General features: G+C 45.4%; 1 protein-coding gene across 1 annotated transcript in view; it reads right to left on the reverse strand.

The window, feature by feature from the left end:
* Positions 1 to 13,168, reverse strand: part of FADS2 (fatty acid desaturase 2) — an 18,637-nt gene continuing 5,469 nt past the window's right edge. The window contains exons 2-12 of the mRNA XM_065838719.2: positions 12,652 to 12,762; positions 11,083 to 11,280; positions 10,534 to 10,635; positions 9,494 to 9,619; positions 8,090 to 8,150; positions 7,790 to 7,866; positions 7,502 to 7,599; positions 6,302 to 6,398; positions 4,812 to 4,891; positions 3,927 to 4,052; positions 1 to 2,574 (exon numbers count right to left, since the gene is read on the reverse strand). Coding sequence (XP_065694791.1) covers positions 2,523 to 2,574; positions 3,927 to 4,052; positions 4,812 to 4,891; positions 6,302 to 6,398; positions 7,502 to 7,599; positions 7,790 to 7,866; positions 8,090 to 8,150; positions 9,494 to 9,619; positions 10,534 to 10,635; positions 11,083 to 11,280; positions 12,652 to 12,762 — 1,128 coding nt within the window. The 3' untranslated portion in view covers positions 1 to 2,522. The remainder of the gene's footprint in view (positions 2,575 to 3,926; positions 4,053 to 4,811; positions 4,892 to 6,301; positions 6,399 to 7,501; positions 7,600 to 7,789; positions 7,867 to 8,089; positions 8,151 to 9,493; positions 9,620 to 10,533; positions 10,636 to 11,082; positions 11,281 to 12,651; positions 12,763 to 13,168) is intronic.

A 13,168-nucleotide genomic window follows, 5' to 3' on the forward strand; every position in this document is an offset into this window, starting at 1 on the left:
TTCTGACTACAGCATTGCACAGTTTTTATTTCTGGGTTTGAGCAACCGAACATTTTTCATGAAAAGGGAATTTTTTGGGAGTCTGAAAGAAGCAAGTCACTGGGGAAGAGTTAATATCAAGATCTCTCCTGTCCTTCCTTTCTTCCCTTTTGTATCTTCCGCCAAGATCTTGGGGGAAAAAATGCCCATTTGCCTAAGAGCTGGTCTTCCCTTCTGCAGATCTTGTAGCGTGGTTGTTGTCTTTGAACGTTTCAAGTTCACCATCAGGAGTAGCTGCTGCCTCCTGTTAGGCCAGGCTGTTGTGTTGGCAGTACTTTGGGTTTCTAGTAGGAAAACAGTCCTTCCAATAGACTGGTCAGTGGCAAGCAGGAAAGCCAAGCTGCTAAACCTGGACTATTTACCTAGGCTGAGCTCTCAGTCTGCTGTTGTTTCTCCGGGTGTTAAAAAGCAAACAGTTTCCCAAGATGAAAGGTGAGAGAGAGAAGAGGGGACAGCTCTAAGGAGGAAGAGGCATCTGTAATTGAGGAAATATTTGCTCTGGAAATGAGAACTGGAGGGGTGAAAATATACAAACTGTCAGAAAAATAAGCTGGATATTTCAAAGGTTGCAGTGCTGATGCTACTGAGTGCTTGTGGTCGTCCTTGCTGGAGCAGAGCCAGCCAGATACATTCAAGGAGTCAGAAAAAGAGATGCACATATTAAGGCAGTTTTACAGTGTTAGCCACTGTCCCGTTACTACCTGGCTGGAAGGATGTTATTCTTTATGCTATTAGAAACCAACTATAAAATTTGCTCAAAGTCCATTTGAGCTTCAGACAGCCCGGAGACAGTAGCTTTCCATCCTAACCATTCATAGTGATATTCAGGTGTTGCCATCTTAACAATGGGCACGAACACCAGAATAAGCCCTTAAGTATTACTCGCCGGCTTAAACTGCAGTCCTGCCTAAGGCTTTCATATCTGTAAGCAAAGAAACATTCTCATTCTCCAAAGAGGGTGTGGGGTGGTGGGATACATTGATTTTTTGAAGCCCTAGGGTTGTCTCTGTGCATGAAGAACCTCGCTGGTTCTTGACATTCTACGAGCATTCAAGGATTTTCCAGAGAGGATCCAGTTTCGGAGCAGAGCAGAGTAACAAGGCGCGCAAAGCCATTGCCTAATAACCAGAGTATTGAGTGTGCTGGAGGCAGCTGCTGGAACCAGAGGCTGCTTTGGAAACCACAGCCCTTTGTCATGAACTAAAAGGTAGGTAGGTCTCTTCGGTTGTGTTACAACTGAATCTAAAGCCCTTGATTTATTTGGGATCAGGTTGCCTGATACAGGAGCACCTGGAAGCCGTTCAACCGTATCTCCCGATAAGCCATTAATGGATTTTGGTAATTAGGTGTTAGGCAGAAAAATGGAGTTTTAGAAAACTTGTAAGAGAGTTCTCCAGAAGGTTTCATAGCACCAGCACCGCCTGGTTAATTCTGTTTGCAGCCGCCCCCTCGAAGGGCCGGGGGACCAAGTCAAATGGTCGGGCAGCTCCTCCTTTTGCAGGGAGAACCCCTTTTCTTCGCTGATTGTTCCCAAGAGAAGGGTAAACAGTCGCATTGCTCCTGGCCTCTGACAAACAGAAGGAGGTTTGGTTTCTGCCAGGCGTGTGCAAACAGGCAGAAATGTCATTTTCCTGCAGCAGGCGGCCCAACCGCTCTGCTGGAGAGACCGTTTGTGGTTACATGGGAGCACTCACGAGCAATTACTAAGTTTTGCTTATGTGCCTTATTTTGGTCTTTTGTGGAATTTACTGATGACCACTTTGCTATGCCAGACCTGTTGCTCATTAAAAATAGACCCTCTCCTAAAGGAGACATTGTGCTCTGTAAGCCCAAAGATCTTCCACGGACCCTTGGAAATAGGGGATGCTCATAAAAATACAGCTATATTAACCCTCCTGAGAGGCGGTTACACGTTAGTTGTCCAGGGTCAGTATCACAGCTTTTCCTAAAGTGATGCTATGACTAGAGAAAGGAAGGAGGGAGGGAAAGGAGGGAGCTACATTATGTTTTTGCTTGACAACAAAATTAAACATGGGCAAGAGGCATAAACCAACTGGGGTGTCCTTGGATTGTAAATAGTCACTGAAGCCTAACAAGTCTGTTGTGTCTGGGAATCAGGGCCTTGAGGGGTTTAGGTAGGACTAGACTGAATCTTGTGAAGAGAAGGTCAAGGTGGGATATTAATGCCCCTTTTTTTAAACACTCCTCCTCTCCATCCTCTCCCAACCTTCTGTTTTGTGCAAGACTGGCACCGCTTCTCATCCTCAGAAGCACATTTGAAATCTGTCTGGGTTTAACAGGTTGCCTGAGCCCACACCAGTAGCAGTTCACAAGAGACGAAGGTCCCCTCCAACTGTGCCCGTAGATATAGACCAAAATCTGTATAGACTGAAATCTGAGAGTAAAAGACACGTGTGTGATTTCCCCCCCGCGCACCCCCCCATCCCTCCCTGTCACTCACACCTCCCCATTAAGATTCACGTTCACTTATGGAGGTAAGCGTCCAGCCATAGATCTCCAGATTTCTTTAAGGACCTGTAGAAAGAAAATAAAAATAAGGGGTTTTTTTGGCTGTGAATCTTCCCTCTGTCATTTCTTTCCTATACAGAAACACATTACTGAATTTCAATACAAATCCTTAGGACGCTGAATGTCTTTCCCTGGTATAGCAAATACAGCAAGAGCTATTTTGCTCTTTAAGCCCCCAAAGTGACCAGTTTGAGACTCAGTGAGTGGGAACTTCACTTGTGTAGCCCCTCTGGCCATGACTAAAGAGCAGAGCAGAATTGCCTGGGCTCCCCACTTCCCCCCCAGAATTCTCAAGCAGAATTTCCCCATCTGCATCACCTCCCCAAATATTCTGTGTCAGATCCGAGCTGGTTTTAGGCCCAAAAGTCTCCTGACAAACACAATGTGATCTGGAGGCTGGAAATGGAGCTTTATATTGTTTACAGGAGATGATCCTTCTATTGAGAGGGCAAATAATTGCCAAGATGGTTCCTGAGAACTTATGATGGGTACCATATGGTGGGATGTTGGGCATCAACCCCTGGATCTCAGTATTGCGTTTATTTTCCTGCGCTGAGAGGACTAAAGGAGGTTTTGAGCCAGTTTTCAGCCTTTTCTGCATGTTGGGGAAAACCTGCTTTAATTTGCATTTGCTTAGAATGGTTTGAGAGTGGAGATCTCTTGACTGTACAATACTTTCTCATGTTCCCTGTCATGAATTATTCTCCTTGGAGTAACTGAGACAGAAACATTAACACAGAGGCTGCCTGACAAGGATTATTAGACCAGTCTTCAACTAAACCCATAGGGAATAACCTTCTTCTGCTGGCAGGGCTCAAATGGGAAACCGCGCATGCTGCAACCTGACTCACTCTCTTGATTTATCTCTTTACAGACTGAATATATGCTGCCAGCTCCCGAAAGCAAGAATCATCAGCATTTTGAAAAGGTAATCTTAAACAGGCCATATTACAAAGGGTATTCTAAAAAAGGTATGACAAAAAAGGGCCCTATTAGATCAAGTCAGTACCCATCTAGATGCTTGCTAAGTACTTTGATAGCGGTGCTCTGGTTGCAGAAGCTGCTCTGGGGGAGAGTTATTTCTTCCCCCATGATGTAGCGAAGCATTTTCCCATCTGTTGTCGCCTGGCATTATTCTACTACATTAGTGGAGCTGTGTCATTTCTGCTGCGGGTCAACATTTCTCTTGGTGTTCCTTGGGCTGTGACATGAAGATTATTAATGTGGTGACACCAGATTACAACGCATCGATGTGGTGTTCCTGAAGGGTCTGTAGTATCCTGAATCCTCTGTGCTAGAAAATACAGCATGTTCATCTAACAATGAATTGCAAGGTGCAGATGATATGAGGGCCTTACCCAACGATGTCAACAAATGCTTTTCCAAGAGGCTTCTCTTCGTATTGGACTCCATACTTGGCACATAATGACTTCACCAAAGGTTTCACCTTCCAGAAATTGTGCCGAGGCATGGTTGGAAACAGGCTGGAGCAGAGGAAGAGAAAACAAACCTGAGAAAACTCTGGAGACTAACCCCAAGGGATGGGCATCTCCGTCTGCCTCCTCACGGGGGTTAATTATTGAAGCCTCCTCCTCAAGATCTACAAGCAGACAAAAGCAAGAGAGGCACAGAGAGGTGTCTGTGGTTCACAGTCCTCTGCTTCAAGGAGGCTTGTGAAAACACATTGATTTCCCACCTCTGGAAGCTCAGGGAACACAGCAAAGCAGGTAAAGAAGAATTTGGGATCACCTTGCCCTGTGTTGTTCCATGGAGGTTTCCTAAGCTGACTTCCAAACCAGTCAGCTTTACCCTTTTACCTCTTCTACATTTTTTGTTGTCACTGAAAACCAATGGTCCGTATGGCCCTGGTTTTAATATCTTTCCTGGAACACGGTACCCACACAGAGCTTCAGGGAGAGACTTCTGCAATGGTGACTCAAGTTCAAGTCGTTAGCTGAGGATATGAGTCCGTAGCCATTGTAACTGGTAGATTTGTACCACTGACTCCTAATTGAATCCCAAACTAAAATTGTGGGAGCGAAAGCTGAAGTATTTGGTAGCAAGAGAGATGCCATGCCTGTAGTAGAAGCAAGACTATGACTCCCAGTAGTCTGGGATCCTTATTGTAGAGCTCCAAAAACCCTGCCCCCTCCCACACATGTGCCTTTGGAAACTTTCCTTGCCCTCAAGTCCAGCCTTGTGACAACTTGGTAACAGCCAAATGATTCTGGGTCCATACTCACTGGTGCTCGATCTGAAAATTCAGGTGCCCGGTGAACCAGTCGTTGAAAAAGGACTGCTCGATATTGCACGTGGCTGCCAGCTGTGGAGAAGGGAAAGTAGTGGTGAAAATGAGTTGAAGTCTCACCCTAAAAATCAGAATGAAGCTCCTCTTGCCGCTGGCAGGGGCTGATGCGCGTCTTGCTGTGCTATCACGCAGAAAACTGCTGTGCTGAGATGGGCGGCTGCAGCAAAAGGAGCTTTAATCCTCCTTCAGGGCTTAATGGGACAATATAAGGAGGCAGTTTGGACATTTGGTGACAAGTCACATGTCAGGCCAAGCACAGACTAAATCTCAGCTCTCCTGTTGAAGATCAGGTGGTTGACAATGGTACCAAGGTGGAAAACGGGAGGAAAAATGTACAGACAGAGCAAACCTGTTTTCCCCATCCCACCCGGTTGTTGCCCGGTTTGCCTAAAGTGCAAGATCTGAATGTTCTGGCAATATTTCTTAGCTAGTCTTGCTATTGATAATTGTAAAATCAGGTAGTCCTGCTTAAAATCCTCTTACACTGTGATTTCTGCATAGTAACCATAGGACCGACACTCTCCTCACCCCCTCAAGATGCATCATAAAACCACATCAGTGTCAAAGAGATTTACCTCTATATCACACACATTTTCTTCTGTCTCTCCCTCCCACCCAATATATCTCTTATAATCCCCCAACTTTCTCATTCTCACAGCCTCTCCCTGGCTACAAATTCCAGTTGCATAAAGTGCTTAAGCATCAGCTTAAGGTGAACATCTGAACCCTCCCATGGCTTCAGTGACTCTATTCACACCTTAAATTTAAAACAGGTGCTTTCCCAATAGTGCTTTTAGCACAAAGAAGTGGTTTTAGCACTTTTTTTTAAAGGGAGAGAAATTGACCACCAGACTTTGAAAGCTCACTTCAAGGGCCCATTACAACTCCAGATACTAATTATATTAATTAACACATGAGATGATTTCTTCTCTCAGCTCAGTTATACCAAATTCATATGGCCTGTGTCAAAGTTGCTCTCATTATCCTCTAGGTCTGAATAGGGCTTGGACCACTGTAAATAAAAGGTGGATTTGTCTGACCAGGCATTAAAAAGATGTAGAAAGGAGCTTTTCTTAATTTCAGTCCTTATTGCTGAAATATAAACTTGAGAAATATATTAAGCTCTTTTTTCAGCTTTGATTTTCATCGGGGTTCTTCTATTTGCTTGTTAAGTATAAGCCAAAATAGGCCACACGGGGAAGCAGCTTGAACCTGATATTGCCTCAAATCTGAACAGATCTTTTTATTGTAAAATTAATTAAGAGAATATGGACTTTCATGCCTTAACTCAGCATTGCTGGCTCTGGGGAGAACGTCTTGATGGGAAAAGTCATGGACAGAGACCATATACCATATACCACTCTTGGAGTAAATTTGTAATTGGTTTTGGGCAGAGTCAGGGGTTTTCTCTCCCTCCCAGGTTACCTGAGAGCTAAGCCAGTCTCTGTGCTTCTCAGAATCAATCTCCATTGGGATGTGATTCATCTGGGTGACCCACACAAACCAGTGACTCTCCAGAAACCTTCAAAAACAAACAGGTAAAAAGCACCATCATTGATATAGCACATTGGGATACGAGGTAAATAGACTCAGATTTTCTGGGAGCAATAGGAGATGCAACCTGTGAGGAAAGTATTTTTCCAAGGTATGGAATTAAATACCTCTCTTTCTCAGTACTCTTACTATAAGTCTCAACCCTGCGCTGGGCTTGGTATTGCTTTGGAGTGGCTTATTTATTGCTTATGGTATGTAACTGCATTTTTAGCACCTGTATGATAGCCTATAGAAATTAACTTTCTTCTCTTTATTTACCCAAAGTAGTTTCTCTGTGCTGAGACTTAGATGTGTGTTGACAAGGCAGTTGTGCGGAAGCATCCTCCTCCTAGTCTTTAGGCTTGTTTTCTGAAAGAACAGATGGTCTGCATTTGCAATTTTGCCTTATTTCACTTTCAGTTTATTGTATGGAGGTGTTGGAAATAACAGGTTGGTTGCTGGGGTTCTGAGCAACCTGATCTAGTTGGAGATGTCCCTGCTCATTGCAAGGGGTTTGGACCAGATGACCTCTGAAGGTCCCTTCCAACCCAAACTATTCTATGATTCTATAAGTTTTTCAACATGATTTCAGACAGAAAAGGTTGGCTAGGCTCTTAAACAAATATGTGTCTTTTGAACCTCCTGTATCCCTTAGGTACGAAGCGTTTTGAGACTATGCAAACCAAAATATTGAACAGCGACGTTAAATTTTGTGGAGGCAAAAGTACTAATATGGTGAAGGTTTTTGTATGTCTGATGCCTTTTCTTTTTATGCAAAAAAGGTCCAACACTGACCAAAGTGGGGAAAAACAAAAGCATAAATGTGGTGGGATGAGGGAAATGAGGGAAGAAAGGAGGATCCTGGCTGAGCCATCACTGGGCCAGGGATGATGCTGAGCACCAGAACCAGCTCTGCAGGGGAGGTGGAACTGGGAGATGATCAGAGGAGAGTGAAGCAGTGGGAATAGCCAAGGTAACGCACAATGAGGTCAGTGAATGCGGAGAACCTGAAAAATGGAAGGCCAAGCTGAGGCTTGGTTCCTCTGGCTCTGGAGGGAGCGGAGAGCAATGGGGATGCCCTTTATCTCCTACCTGACGAAAGTGAGGAGAGACAGGGATCCCAGAACGCCATAGAATGGGATGTATGTGATGAAGTAACGCATGTAGTAGCTGATGGCCCAGGCAAGGTCCTAGGGGAAGAGAGGAGACATCAGGCATCACTTTGGTTGTCTCATAGAACGTGTCCTTGCTGGTCGTGTTAGGGATGCTGGATAACCGGTAGAGCAAAGTGTGACCCCTGCCCACCCTCCCTCCCTGCTCAAGTGTGAACTCTTACGAGCCATCCGGACCCCGTAAAGATCGAGGGAACGTTTCACTCACCGCCCAGAACCTGCGCCTGATCATGGTGGAGATAATTTGGATTTGGAAATACACGGGGATGAGCAGAGGCGGGAAGACTGCAAAGCAAAGGGAAACGTTTTGGCCATCAGAGGGCTGGAAAGAGGAGCCAGCGACTTAGGACTGGTTCTAGGGAAAGAATGTGTGGAGCCGATTTTGGGGCTTGCACAGGGGATGGTGGTCCTGATGAAGGGAAGGATGAGTTGAGACTTAAGGAGTTGATCTCCTGAAAGGGTCGGGTGGCATTCGGGGGAAAAGGAAAAGCGCAGGGCAGATACTCACTGAGGAAGAAGTACTCATGCTGGTGGTTGTAGGGCAGGTACTTCAGCTTCTTCTTGCCATACTGCACGACACAGAGAAAGCTCAGGCTTGGACTATGATACTCACACGTAAGAGAAGATTCCCTGCAATACTTCCTATTTATTGACTGTGGAGTTTTAACTAAATTCCCTCAGTAAAGGTACAAAGTGCTTCGGTGTGGTTAAATATCTTGACTTTGTAATTGCGTGTATGAGGATTGAGAGAAACTGACGCCGGCCTAACATTTCAGATATTTTGGAGGAGGGAGATCCGGTTTTCCTTGTTGTCAGAAATATCCACATTCCTAATTTTCCCGTTAAGCGGTAGGACCTCTGTCTGCTTTTAAACTCAGTTATCAGGCAGAAGATTTTCTGCAATTAAGAGCATGATATTGATTTATATCTTCTAGAAAATGGCTTCTTTATACTCCAGGAGGTTTTCACTTTAGTCAAATATAAGAGCCCTTCTGCCTCTTGAAACTTCTGTATATGCAAGGTGTTGTCTATACATGTGCATGTATGTCCCATACATGTGTCTGGAGTTACTTTTTAGTGGTACAAAAGCTGGCTGAGGAACCATTACCTTTTTAATGTTGTATTCCCATATTTTGTACTTACTGCAGATTTATACATATATATATTTTATTTTTTTTTTTTAAACTAGAACTCCTTGTTCCTTTGTAAAAAAATACCAAGGATGGTGCACGGTTTATGTCCTTTGTATAGGTTGTTATACAACAGACAGTAAATATTTTGGCTCTAGCAGGACAGATTGAATTAAAATACCTTAACATAGCCTGTTCTTTCATGTGCAGCATCACAATATATAGATAATGTAAGAAGGTGTTGCTTATGTGAGCAATATCCCCTCAACTGCATGGCAAGGGCTCCAGTGGAGAGAACCTTGTCCAGGTTATCATCTGGAGCACAGCTGGACTAAAGTTGAAATATATTTTTCAGTGGAAACAGTAGATCAGTTTTGAAATGTTGTAATGAATTACTGAGGAATGCTGTATTTTCTCCTCTACTTTAAGCCAGTAGGATGAAGTTGTCATAAACAGCTTTCTGCTTTCTTTCCAGTCCCATCTTCATCACTTTTCCCAAGCCGCCCCAAAATTCTTGTTTCCTGTGGTTAACACAGCGAATGGATAGGGAAATACACACCAAATCCTGCTCTGCAGCCCAAGATTTGGGAGGGTGTGATGGCCAAACTCCTGTCAGACAACACAGACAGATCCCTGCATGAAACATTTCCTTTCTCAGCATCCCTGGAAGTCTTGGCTGTGTAATTCCCATCTACCAACATGGCCAACTCTCGTTTTCTCACAAGCATTCTCTGAAGCCCTTTAGGACAACCGTTTTCCACATCTTCCCCACTTTTCCTTACCTCAACAGGCTGTGTATCTCCGAGGACAAACACATGCAGCATGTTCACATCTGGGTCCTTCTTGAATATGTTGGGCTTGGCGTGGTGCTGGAAGTGACGATGGTTCCACCAGTTCGCAGAGGCACCCTGGGCAGATACAGGAATAAGGAGTTAACCCACGGAAAAGTACGGTTCCTCTGACGGTAGGATTACCCCTTCATTTATATAAACTAAACCAGCAAAACTCTGATTATGGCCAAGCCGTTATTTGCTTTTGAAATAGCGATGAGCAATAAGCGTGTAAGCTGTCGGTTGCTATGAGACTGCTGGTTTCAGAGGGCTGGTTTGCCCTCACTGAGGATCATCCATATGGAAAGATCAGGGAATAAGTATATTCTGAGTGAGTCGCATGTCACCATGCCTTCCCACATGTGAAGTTGTTGTTAGTAGCTGAATCTAAAATCATTTAGGTTGGAAAAGACTCTTAAGATCATCGAGTCTAACACTACCAGGTCCATCCCTAAACCCTCTTGCTGCTTTATTGATTATTATGCTGATTTTCCCCTACTGCCTGTGCCCATGAGGAGCCAGGCAAGACAAAATGGATTTGGGAGAATGGTCAAAGTTATGTCCCAACTTCTATAAGTTCCTACTGCAGGTGGATGCTGAGATGCCTGGACTGCACTGGACCTTGCCCAGGATAGAAGTTCTGAAGGCATCTTGAATGGATGGGATGTAGCAGGATGGGACATTTGAAAGAATAATATACCTGAGTGTGAAGGAAGTGGAGGGCATGGCAAAAATGTGATGTGAAAATCGGGTTTTATGCAATTGAATAAGCTTTGTCCTCAGCTGCTATAAACTGGCGTGGTTCCACGGAAGCTTGCGGAACGGCTGCGTTCTCTACCAGCTATGGTTGTGCTCTCTTCTCTCTTCAGCACAACATCTCCATGTGCAATGGCCACTAACTTCTCCTCTGTGCATCTGCTCGCTGTGGAAATGCTGCAGTTTGCTACTTTGACATAGTTGTCACAGTGCCCTGGGTCCATCACTCCCTTTACCTTCAGGTGTCCTATGACAAACTTGTGGACGATGTGGTTCCAAGAAGACTTCTTGAAGACAGAGAGGTGTCCAAAATCGTGTTGCAGCCACCCTGCCTGCGCCTGGGATGAAGGGAAATGAAGTAGTTAGGAAGGTGTTTGAAATCAGAGTTAAGCGCGAAAGGAAATGGAGATAGAAGGCAAATTGTGAGTGTGGGGAAGAGAGGGAATTAATTGAAGTGAGAAGGCGAAGGTCTCTGTTTTCATTCTGAGGGGGGAACATAGAATCATCTAGTTTGGAAAAGACCCTCAAGATCGAGTTCAACCTCAAACCTAACACTACCAAACCCACCAAGGAAAGGTCAAAGAGGAGAGGAAATTACACGAGCCACAATCAGCAGTGGGCAGGGGTGGCCAGAAAGCACCACAGTGGCAGGTAGGTCGTGAATATTTTTCACAGGCATTAATGTTTTGCACTGGTAATTAATGTAATATGAAAAGTTTAGCACACACTGGCCTTCTCCTGAGTGATTTGTGTAGCCAGCATGCTCCATGCCTACCATTCCTCACCTGGGAAGTTGTAAGGATGCAGGCGAGGATGAGAGTTGGGATCCAGCCGGTACCAAAGTACGAAAGCATCAACCAAGCCAAAATTTCCATCACAATAATATGGCCCAGGTAAAGAGAGAAGAACAAAGGACTTGCTCTGAACAAGTTCATGTCCTCCACCGTCTTCCTCAGGGTTCGGAAATCCTCCACCAGCTGGGACTGCAAAATAGATGCACAAGACACAGCGTGCAGCTCGTGAGCCTGAATCTGTCTGAGGAAAGGTTAAGTTCCGTACTAGTTCTTGCATTAGTTGACCACTCCAGAAATTCCTCCATGTTTTCATAGCACTTTGCTATGAATAAACATCCTGAGCCCATGTCCTGACCTTTTGCACCTTGAGCTAGGAGAGTAATTCAAGCTCGCTGCTGTGAATCAGCAGCACGACCTGGCTCCATTGAGAGTTACATCAGCTGATGACTCTCCTCTGAATGAGCTTTACAGGTATCAAAAAGGCAGCTGGAGAAAGAGAGAATTCAGTCCTATTACTTATGCATCATTCTGGAGCTCACCCAATACCAGAGCTCCCGTCGTCTATTTAATACTTGGGTCAGCTACCGTGCGGTCATTCACGAGGAGCGTTCCTGGGTTAATGCGGGTTGGAGTCATCTCCTCTATTGTGAGTGAGGCAGATATATCATAATCATGGCCAGGCACAAACAACGGGACGGGATTGAGTTTCGTGGCAAGAGCTCGTCGTGCCGTGCACAGCGCCTGAATAATGGATGAGCAGAGCGTCTGGGAGGGATGCGGAGCTGCCCCAAGGATGCTGAGCAGGTGGAAAAGGAACTTGTTGGGTTGCTGCTCCTTAAATATAGCCACCAAAACAAGACATCTGGTTCACCTCGCCCACAGGTACCTACTGCTCGTGGCACGAATGTGACTGCTCTCCAGAGCTTTGCTCCTACTGGGTTTAGCAGGATAAGCCAGTTTGAGTCTGAAAGAGGAATTTCCCCTGGGAGTTAATCTGTCAAAGGAAGCTGCAGAGCAGTGAAAGAGATTCAGGTCTTGCTGAGGTGGTGAGGAACTTGTTCAGAAGTCTTTTCAGACTTCCTCGCCTACTCCTTTCCTTCCCCCCACAACAAGCAAGCGGTTTAGAGGATGTGGTTTAGAGGTTGGTCACCAGTGGAGGAATAGCAGCAGGGACACCGTTCCCAAGAGCTGGTGCACATTTCCCAGCCCACGCGTCTCAGTTGACATTTCCCACCAGGATGGGACCCGTCCATCCCGAGCACATGGAATAGGCTGCTAGAAATGGGACACAATGACCATGACAGAGCTGTCGGCGGCTCTGGGGGAAAGGAAAGGTTTGTACAGCCAGTCTGAATGTGTCACCCCCTCCCACACACATTTTCGTCTATACTGGGATGTGCACATTGCTAGACAGACGTTGTCGCTCACTGAGCACTTTTCTCCCTCTCTAGAGAAGAGACCTTTATAATCTGCCTGTCCGTGGCCTGGAGGTCACGCCAAGAGGGAAAAAAATGATGGGATATACCCATCATAAGCCCCAGCTGAGAAACAAATACTCACATTTTTATCTCGGTCGTGGCTGGGTTCCCCTGGAGCAAGCTCCCCAATAAGTAACGGCTTGAGAAACTTCTGCACCAAGGTGGGATTGATGTGGAAGGCCTGGAACGCATCCTGGAGTGGAAATACAAGTAACGGCGTGAGATTCAGAAATAATAAATAATAAACTGTTGCTTCCCGCTCCTCGGGTCATTCCCATCCATCTCCAGCACTGTCCTTCTGGGTATTTGTCCCCCCGTGTCGCTGTGAAAGAGGGTGCCAGCCTGACTTCCATCTCTGCGGTCACTGGTCACTACTGGAGAATTGTGATTTCTTTTTTTAATCTACAGGGAGCGAATGGTGAGATAAAGGATGCTGTCGAGACATATGGTGAAAGGCACCTCAAGAAATGTTTTTTCCCTAAGCAACTAAATACCTCAATCCTGTTAATTCACTTAGAAGGCAGGTAGAGAGGAGTCTGTGCAAATCCCCAGCAGGATATAAATACCCTTTGGGAGTCTGCTGGCTGGAGGCAATTCAG

This window comes from Patagioenas fasciata, chromosome 5 (assembly GCF_037038585.1).
Source record: "Patagioenas fasciata isolate bPatFas1 chromosome 5, bPatFas1.hap1, whole genome shotgun sequence".
In the NCBI taxonomy this organism is placed as follows: Eukaryota; Metazoa; Chordata; class Aves; order Columbiformes; family Columbidae; genus Patagioenas; species Patagioenas fasciata.